The 9,894-nt window shown below is 37.0% G+C and overlaps 1 protein-coding gene across 5 annotated transcripts in view; it reads right to left on the bottom strand.

Moving 5' to 3' along the window:
- Window positions 1-1,889: 1,889 nt before the first annotated feature.
- FASTKD1 (FAST kinase domains 1) overlaps window positions 1,890-9,894 on the bottom strand; it is a 50,468-nt gene continuing 42,463 nt past the window's right edge. For 4 of the 5 annotated variants that reach the window (XM_029934433.1, XM_029934432.1, XM_029934434.1 and 1 more), the window contains 4 exons: window positions 9,516-9,629; window positions 4,320-4,458; window positions 3,560-3,674; window positions 1,890-2,143 (listed from right to left, as the gene is read on the bottom strand). In XM_029934433.1, the coding sequence (XP_029790293.1) occupies window positions 2,048-2,143; window positions 3,560-3,674; window positions 4,320-4,458; window positions 9,516-9,629 (464 nt within the window). In that variant the 3' untranslated portion in view covers window positions 1,890-2,047. The remainder of the gene's footprint in view (window positions 2,144-3,559; window positions 3,675-4,319; window positions 4,459-9,515; window positions 9,630-9,894) is intronic. The other variant, XM_029934435.1, reaches the window with a different exon arrangement.

Raw genomic sequence — 9,894 nt, 5'->3', positions numbered from 1 at the left:
AAAAATAAATAAACTTTAAAAAGAAAAAAGAAAAAAAAAGAAAGGTGACTGTATTATTGCATTTCCTAGGACGTGAAGCCCTGTCTTCAGGCTGACTGTTGTTAGTGCACACACGAATTTGACTCCACGGTGTGTCCACAGCCATCACATCACAAGTCATCAACTACTCACCGCTTATGGGTTCACATGCTTTTGCAGACATGTTCGACTTCTATCCTTACACATGTCTTTTTCTGAGCAATCTGACTTGGAACTAATTTGGAGTATTCTATTATTATTTGTCAAGCAATTTCATAAAGAACAGATGAGTATTCATACAGTGTTATTGTCTCTACCATAAATAGGGAAACATATCCAATAAAAATCAGTTTTACTTTGGATCTTTGAAGTAGAATCCTGGCTACTTTTCTATATTGACAAAAACTGCTCTAGATTCTCTATGATTATATAATCAATAAATCCTGAAGATGGGAACCTCTATAGGTTATTCAGCAGGAAAACTATTTGGAACAGAAAGGGATCATGTGGGATACTTCTATATTAAGGCATATTTAAAAGGTTGAGGGGGCAAATTATGGTGTCGAGAGATGTAAATATGAGTGATAAAACTGTAAGAGGAATTGTTTACTATAAAGGCAAGACAGGGATGCCTGGGCGGCTCAGTTGGTTAAGCGTCCAGCTCTTGATCTCAGTTCAGGTCTTGATCTCAGGGTTGTGAGTTTAAGCCCCATGTTGGGGAGAGAGTGCAGACCTACATAGACATGAGATTAAGTTGTAAAAATAACACTTTGGGATGCTGGAAATGTTCTATAATTAAATAGTGGTAATAGCTGCACAAACCTGTGAATATTCTAGAAAAACACTGCATTGTATACTTTAAAATGATGAATTTTATGGTATATGAATTATATCTCAATGAAAAAAGAATGCTTTAAAAAAAAGAATGCTTTTGTTTATAACAACTCAGTTATTTAAAAGAAAGATCATCAAACCAAAATATATAAGAATATATACATAAAGAAAACCATTTGGATAGGGCAGCCTAGAGGAAGAAGAGTAATTTGTCACAATATGTGTAAAAATAAGTGAAAGGTACATCAGGGTCATTTAATCAACATTTCCCTGTATTCAAAGTATATAATAATTAGGTTTTCATTTATATCCAAAGGAAATAATTTGTAATCCTTATCAGTCTAATCATTATATTCTAAAAGTGTTTGTTTTTTTGTTAACTGTTAAATATTGAATTTCACACCATGCAAAGTAATAATGTTTTAAATAAGTACTTCAACCAAACCTAACTATTCTTTTCAAGGTTACCAATGATTTTCATGTTCCTAAATTTAATGGTCATTTCCCAGTCCTCATTTTACCTGAGCCATCAGCAGCATCTGATACAACTGCTCACCTCGTCCTCCTTGACACGCTTTCTCTACTTGGTTTCTAGGAAGTATTGGTACCTATGACGCTCCCTCCTACCTCCCTGGCCACCACAGCAGATATACCGTATGCACTGCTGTATACACACCCAGCACCTAAAACAGTTAGTGGCACGTAGTAGGAACTCAAAGAATGAACTGTAAACTATCTGAGTTTCCTAAAAGCTATAAGTCTTTCATATTAAAATTTTTTTAATGTTTTTATTTATTTTTGAGAGAGAGAGAGAAAGACAGCGTGAGCAGGGAGGGTCAGAGAAAGTAGGAGTCACAGGATCTGAAGACAGGCAACAGGCTCTGAGCTAGCTGTCAGCACAGAGCCCAATACGGGGCTCGAACCCACGAACCGTGAGATCATGACCTGAGCCGACTGAGCCACCCAGGCGCCCCAGTCTTTCATATGAAAGAATTTTATACAATTTCCCCACCAGATAGTAGAGAAAGTATTAAGTATTGGAGAAGGTAAAATATCTATTTATTTTATTAGGTATTTAATTGATCTTGAAATCAGTCAATTCTGTACTATTATTTTTCAAGTGAGTCAGGCCACTTAAGTAAAATAAGTTCAGATGTGACACACCAGCATCACTAATTTTAAATAAAAGCTACAATCATGATTTGCCTTCTCCGAATATGCATTTTCTCAGGTAGTCCATGCGAGCTTCCTTTGTCGATAACGCCATAGAGTTCCATTCAAAATGCGGGATCTGTAAAATAAGCAGTGTAGTTTGAATGAAAGTTTTAAAGCAACAACAGAAAAACAGGGAAGACTTGTAAGCACTACTGAGCCGAACTGTCAGAGCTTATTAAATGAGTTCACATAAGCATAAACCATTTCTGGAAGCCAAGTGTGTCCTTCTCCCAGAGAAGACTTCTGCCTCATAGCTGCTTTCATCCTCCTGTTCCTACAAAACCAACAGTGTGCCTTTCCTACATACACACAAGCCTTTTCCTCTCGTACCTCTGCCCATCTCCACAGTGCCTCTGTCTCATAAGATAAATACAAAAACTGAAATATCTTCTAGAGCCAATAAATGATTTTTATTTCCTATTCAAAAAACATGAAGAATGCTCGTTTGGGAGATATTTTAATGTAACTTTTTTTAATGTCAAAAAAATATAGTTCTAGAACTTTTACATTAAAAGGGAATACTTACTGGATGGACCTAGAGGGTATAATGCTAAGTTAAAAAAGTTAAGACAGAGAAAAACAAATACCCTATGACTTCATTCATGTGTGATTAAGAAACAAAACAAATGAACAAAGAAAAAAAAAAAGAGACCAAAAAACCAGAGTTCTTTTTTTTTTTTTGAGAGAGAGAGAGGTAGAGAGAGCGAGCACGCACGTGTACACGCATGCAAGCAAGGGGGAGGCACAGAAAGAGAGAAAATCCCTGCTGACAGCTTGGAGCCCACACAAGGTTTGGTCTCACAACCATAGATTATGACCTGAACCAACCTAAGAGTCCCATGCTTAACAACTGAGCCACCCAAGAGCCCCAAATACCAGATTCTTTTTTTTTTAAATTTTTTTAATGTTTATTTATTTTTGAGAGAGAGATCGACCATGAGCAGGGGAGGGGCAGAGAGAGAGGGAGACACAGAATCCGAAGCAGGCTCCAGGCTCTGAGCTGTCAGCACAGAGCCCAATGTGGGGCTAGAACCCACGAACTGTAAGATCATGACCTGAGCCAAAGGTGGATGCTTAACTGAAAGAACCACCCAAGTGCCCCATTTTTAGTTAAAAAAAATTTTTTTTAATGTTTACCAGATTCTTAAATACAGAGAACAAACAGGTGGTTGTCAGATAGGCGAGGGGTGGCAGGATGAGTGAAATAGATAAAGGGTGCAAACTTTGACTTGCAAAATAAATAACTTATGGAGATGAAAAGTAGAGCATAGGGAATTTAGTCTGGAAGACTGGAAAATTTTTGAGGACACATGATCACTACACTTAATTGTAAGCACTGAGTAATGAATAGAGTTGTTGAAGCATTGTGTTGTATGCCTGAAATGAATATAACAATGTATGTTAATTATAACCAATTTTTTTTAAAAAAGGAAATACATGTGCATCTAGTTTTCTGAGTTTTTAGGGGCAGAACTACATGAGTATTTCATACCTGAATTACACGATACCCCAAAATCTCCAAATGTCGTTTTTTCATAGCAGATTTTCCCTTTAAGTGAGGAATGTTTCTACAAAAAGCTCTTGAACCCAAAAATTCCAAAGCAATCCTACATAAGATAAAAAAAAATTTACTTCTGAAATCAAAATGAGAAACTAAATAATTGTAAGCATTTCAGGAACAAAGTTACATCTTCATAAATTAACAAAAGCCAAATGAAGATAAATGAGTATGCTAAGTAATTATTCTACTTAAATTGGTAACTAGTGACAAAAAAGCCTACTCAATCGAATTTATACTATATTATAGTTAAATTTCCATGCTTTCATTTTTCCCCTTGTCCAATATATATTTACTATGCAACTACCCTATGGAAAGCACTCTCAGGGACACAAACAGGGACACAGCTTATAGTCTCACAAAACACGTGATGCGTATTAAGTAACTGTAATGCAGTGTAGAAAGTGGCTAAGTGCTATCGGATAATTAGAGAAGTATGGGAGCTTCAAAGTAGATACTATATACTTCCACTGAGGACAATCAGAAGGTTAGCACTTTAGTTAGAGAGACTGCTAGGCTTTGGACAGCAAAGGGCAGACATTAAGGCAGAAGACACAGGAAAAGGAAAGACAGAATGCATGAGATACATGAGCAGCAGATTCTCCTACAATCATCCTTGGTAACGGAGTTCATTAAATTATGCCAGACTTAACATTTAATTAACAAAATCTGAAACTAAGAAATAAATCAGTACCTTTCGGCTCCTGGTGGCAGTCTTGATCCAGTTATTTGGGTATTTGATTCACTGTGCATTTCTGGTAGTTTTCCCAAAGGTAAATTATTGCTTCCATATGGAAGAGGTTTTTTTCTTTTATCCAAGATACACTCAAAATCTATAAGGAAGTATAGGAATCAACAGTATGAATTAAATAAATTCCTACAGTATAGGTTTAAAGATATATTTTATTTAAAATTTTTTAAATTTATTTATTTTTTGAGAGAGAGTGAGAGAACGTGAGTGGAGGAAGGGCAGAGAGAGGGAGACAGAGGATCTGAAGCAGGCTCTGTGGTATGAGTGTAGGGCCTGATGTGGGATCAAACTCACAAACCATGAGATCATGACCTGAGATGAAATCAAGAAGCCTAAATGACTGAGCCACCCACGCGCCCTAAAGATATATTTTAAATATGTATATACACATACATACATAGACATACATATATATAGACACAAAAGAATGATGTACCTCCCTAATTATCCAACTTGTTTTATAAGATCTAGTCCAATGGCACCTGTCTTTGAAAACCAATCAATAAAATCAACCAGCAAGTATTACTAAACTAGATTCAGCATGGAGTTTTATTTAGCCCTGGTACAGGCCAAATCACATTAAGTTTTATTTTAATCCTCTTAAATCTCTTGGTAACATCTGGAGAAAGCTAAACCCATTTGTCTGAAGGCAAAGGTTCAAACAAGTACCTTGTCTTTCTTGTATGAACTGTACATGAGAGTAACCAAACAGTTGATAGGGGTAAGTTCTTTTTAGACAAATTCCAACTAATGCAGAAGAAATGATAAATACAGAATATCACTACTTTACCTCTCCTAATGAATGATGGGTTTAGACAATAATTTTAATGGCTAATAAAATCTGTAGGTGAAAAAGTGATAGGAAAACTTTCTAATGGATGCGCTGATTAACCTTTAATATAATAAAAACAAAATAACCAGCATTGTATGTCTTCTGATAGGATGCAATAGAAGTATATACCACCTATGAAATAGTCTGGGCAAAATAAACAACAACAAAAAAATCCAACCTAAATCTAATCTAATCAAGCCTCTAGATCTAAGGACTGGCTTACAGGAAAACAAAGAGGGAATACAGGAGCATGTGATAAAACAGGTTGCAACTGGAAAACTCAAGAATGTGAAAATAAATGTTTTTCAATAAGTAAATTGTAAGGGAAAAAAATAGAACTTAAAAATGTAATGTTTGGATCCCGATTTTAAAAACTAAATAGTAAAATAAAACATATAAAAGACAATTGAGACATTCAAACATTGACAAGCTATGTGCTATTAAGAAATTATTGGGGCCCCTGGGTGGCTGAGTCAGTTAAACATCTGACTCGGCTCAGGTCATTATCTTCCAGTTCCTGAGTTCCAGCTCCATCATCCGGCTCTCTGCTGTCAGCACAGAGCCCACTGGGGATCCTGTCTCTCTGTCTGTCCCTACCAAGCTCTCATGTACGCACTCTCTCTGTCAAAAATAAAAATGGATTTTTTTTTCCTTTTTTTTTTTTACATTTTATTTTATTTTTTGAGAGACAGAGCATGAGCAAGGGCAGGGGAGGGGCAGAGAGAGAGGGAGACACAGAATTAGAAGACAGGATCCAGGCTCTGAGCTGTCTGCACAAAGCCCAATGCGGGGCTCGAACCCCCGAACCGTGAGATCATGACCTGGGCCAAAGTCAGAGGCCTAACCAGCTGAGCCACCCAGGTGCCCCAAAATGGATTTTTTTTAAGTTTACTAATTTATGAGAGAGAGAGGGAGGGAGACCGAGATAGAGAAAATGAGCAGAGGATAGCAGAGAGACAGGGAGAGAGAGAATCCCAAACAGGCTCCTGTCAGTTCAGAGCCCGACGCAGGGCTCAATCTCAAAAACTATGGGATCATAACCTGAGCTGAAATCAAGAGTCAGATGCTTAAACGACTGAGTCATTCAGGTGCCCCAAAATACAGATATATTTTAAACAGTGCAGGTTAACAAGAGTATGCAGACAGTCCCCAACCTATGAGTTTTCAACTTGAAAATGGTGCAAAAGTGATTATGCATTCAAAAGAAACCATATCTCAGATTTTGAATTTGGATCATGTGAGGGCTAACAATATCCACTACAATAATCTCTTCTGATGTTGGGCAGCAAAAGTGAGGATAGACTACTACACATTTAGAACCATTCTATTTTTTACTTTCAGTACAATATTCAATAAATTATATGAGCTATTCAACACCTTCCTGTAAAATAAGAATTGTGGTAGATGATTTTGCCCAACTGGAGGCTAATGTAAGTGTTCTGAGCACATTTTAGGTAAGCTAAGCGAAGTTGTGATGTTCATCAGCATGTTATGCGTGTTAAATGCATTTTTGACTTACGGCGTTTCCAACGTAAAATGGGTTTATTGGGATATAACCCCATGGTAAGCCAAGGAAGATCTATGTCAGTCTTTGAAACCCATACTCTCACAGTGAGTGTAAGTTGTTCCCCAATACTTAATACTTCCATTCGTTTTTAATAATAGAATTAGCTGAGTCATGATAACTCGGTATAAAAAGCATAATTTCTAAACTTCCACATAGTCAAGTGTGGCCTTGGGGTATAATTAAAAATGGTAAGTGCAAGAGGTGCCTGGGTGGTTCAGTTGGCTAAGTGTCCAAGTCTTGATTTTGGCTCAGATCATGGTCTCACGGTTCATGGGATCAAGGCCTGCGTCAGACTCCGTGATGGCAGTATGGACCCTGCTTGGGATTCTCCGTCTCTCTCTCTGTCCCTTTCTTGCTCATGCTCTCTCTCTCTCTCACTCTTTCTCTCTCTCTCTCCTCCCCACCTCCCAAAAATGATATTTGAAACGTCAAGGAACTGTACTCAAAGGGACACTCTTCCCTTTTCTTCCCTCCCCCTTTCTGCTCCGATTATAGATGTGTTGGCTAAAGTAGAAGGAGTCATTTTGGACCATAAAGTAGAAGCTATATGTTGAGGTGGTAAATTATGATAAACTAGAAGAATCTTGATTTTTAATGTTTGTGGAGCTGGCATTCCAGCCCTGGGGAGAAGGAAATAAATTTTGTTAAGTTCCTATTATTTGTGGATTTTTGTCACTCACAGCCAAACATAATCCTGACTAATATAAAGCCAAACAACTGAGAATATGTGTTTTGTAGTCCAAGAAGGACGTATCAATTACTACTGGGTCAGCCTTCTGCTGAATATGATAATCACATACACACACACACACACGCACCATCTGATCACCCAGCTTCTTCCATAGACATTTCTTCTTCACAAGGCGGCCCATTATTTCATTTTTTGACAAATCTTTCATAAAACTCTCCTGACTTAAAATATTCCTTTTTTCCCCATATTTTTACCCTTGAGATAAACATCCAGTTCTTTCACATAGCAATCCTTCAAACATTACATATGCCCACCATAACTCTTCCAGTTTTCAAATTAAACATTCCTAGCTTTTAAATAAAATTTATTGAGCACTCACTATGTTCCAAGAACAGTGCTAAATGCTTTTTATGCAATGTCAGGTAATCCTATTAAGTGGGCATTATTATCCCCATTTACAAATGAAGAAACTAATAAAATTCGAAGGTTTAGGAACTTGCTCAGAGGCTGAATCTGTGCGGTTTCTGTCCTCTCCAGTTGTAAGACATGATTTCTAGATCCTTTCACAAAATGCATTGCTCAAAAGAAGAATAAAATACTAAGATACGTCTGAAGGACAGAATACAGTAGGACTACCAACTTTGTTATTATTCTTAATAACACAGTTTAAAGTAGTATTTGATTTTTGGCAACCCTTTATAATATTAGCTTATGTCAAGCTTATAATCCTTTATGACATCCTATATGCATTAGTTTTCTAATCCTAAATTTAGAAAGTTTATGTTAATCCTCTTAAAATCTCATCTTTTCCTTTAAGCCCACCATTTGAATTTAGTTATTTTTGAGTTTATTTATTTACTTTGAGAGAGAGAGAGAGAGAGCAAGAACAAGCAGGTGAGGAGCAGAAAGAAGGAGAGACAAAATCCCAAGCAGGCTCTGAGGCATCAGCACAAAGCTCAATATGGAACGCGAATTCACGAACCGCAAGATCATGACCTGAGCCAAGATCAAGAGTCAGACACCTAACTGACTGAGCTACCCAGGTGCCCGGAATTTAGGGTTTTTTTTTTAAATCTTATGTTTCCATCCAATTTATCAGCTAGCCACCCACTTTATGTCATCCATAATAAAATCAGAATACCTTCTACAACCAGACCACTGAAAAACAAGGTTAACCAGGTTAGAGTTTAGCATACACACTTACGGAAATCTTCATCCTGGTTGATAATCCAACTTAGTTTTTGTGATGAACTTAAAACAATGAAATTGTGAAAAATCATTTCCCTGACTTTTAGGGTACTTAATGGAGAGGAAAAAAAGTTTTGAATATCTAGGAATGTTCAGTGAATCTGAATCTGGGTTTTACTTAGAATTTTTAAAAAATATTTTTTAATGTTTATTTACTTTTTGAGAGAGAGAGCGTGAGTGAGCACATGAGTGGGGGAGGGGCAGAGAGAGAGAGAGAGGGAGACACAGAATCCAACGCAGGCTCCAGCCTCTAAGCAGTCAGCACAGAGCCTGATGCGGGACTCGAGCTCACAACCTGTGAGATCATGACCTAAGCCAAAGCCAGATGCTTAACCAACTGAGCCACCCATGCACCTCTGGGTTTTACTTAGAATTAGTAAGATTGGTAATAATTTTTTTTGAAAAACAGCAAAATGCTGATGGTTATCAAAGCTGGACCATGGGAACTTGAGAAATCACTGTACTCTTCTTGCTATTTCAGTCTGTTTGGAAATTTCCATTTGATGAGATGATTCTATTTTAATTAGTTCAGTCTTCTGGGGCGCCTGAGTGGCTCATTTGGTTAAGCGTCTGACTCTTGATTTTGGCTCAAGTCATGATCTCACAGTTCATGGGCTCAAACCCTACGTGGGGCTCTGGGCCTACAGTGTGCAGCCTGTTTGTGATTCTCCCTCTCTCTCTCTGCCCCTCCTCTGCTCATACTCTGTTTCTCAAGAACAAATAAGAAATAAAATTTTTAAAAAATGTTTATAAAACTTTTATAGTCTTCTGAAAGTACTTAATAGTCTGCCAAAGACTTACCTATTTTGTGGTAATAAGGTGTAAGAACTGAGGCTTTTACACAATTGGTTCCTCCTAACACTTCTGCTAACATTTTATAAATCTGCTGTTGTGCTCCATTCATGCTTCCAATATCTTTATGAAAATAAAAATAATAATAATTACTTCACTTAAAATAGGTTAATCCATTTTTTAATGAAAATCTTCCCAATTCTGCAAACCGAAAAACAAAGATTAGTATTTTCGACAAGAGCTTCAGTATAATACCATATGCAATGATATTAAAGTCAGAACAATACAAGTTCTGTGGTTTCTACTGAAAGAGGATTAGTGTCCTAAATATTAAGAAATTCTTGTAACACAAATCTACTTACAAAATGGTTCTATTAAACAGGTCATG

Source organism: Suricata suricatta, chromosome 3 (genome assembly GCF_006229205.1).
Source record: "Suricata suricatta isolate VVHF042 chromosome 3, meerkat_22Aug2017_6uvM2_HiC, whole genome shotgun sequence".
NCBI classification, from domain to species: Eukaryota; Metazoa; Chordata; class Mammalia; order Carnivora; family Herpestidae; genus Suricata; species Suricata suricatta.
Note: the sequence above shows the minus strand (reverse complement) of the source record. Positions and strands in the feature narration are given on the sequence as shown.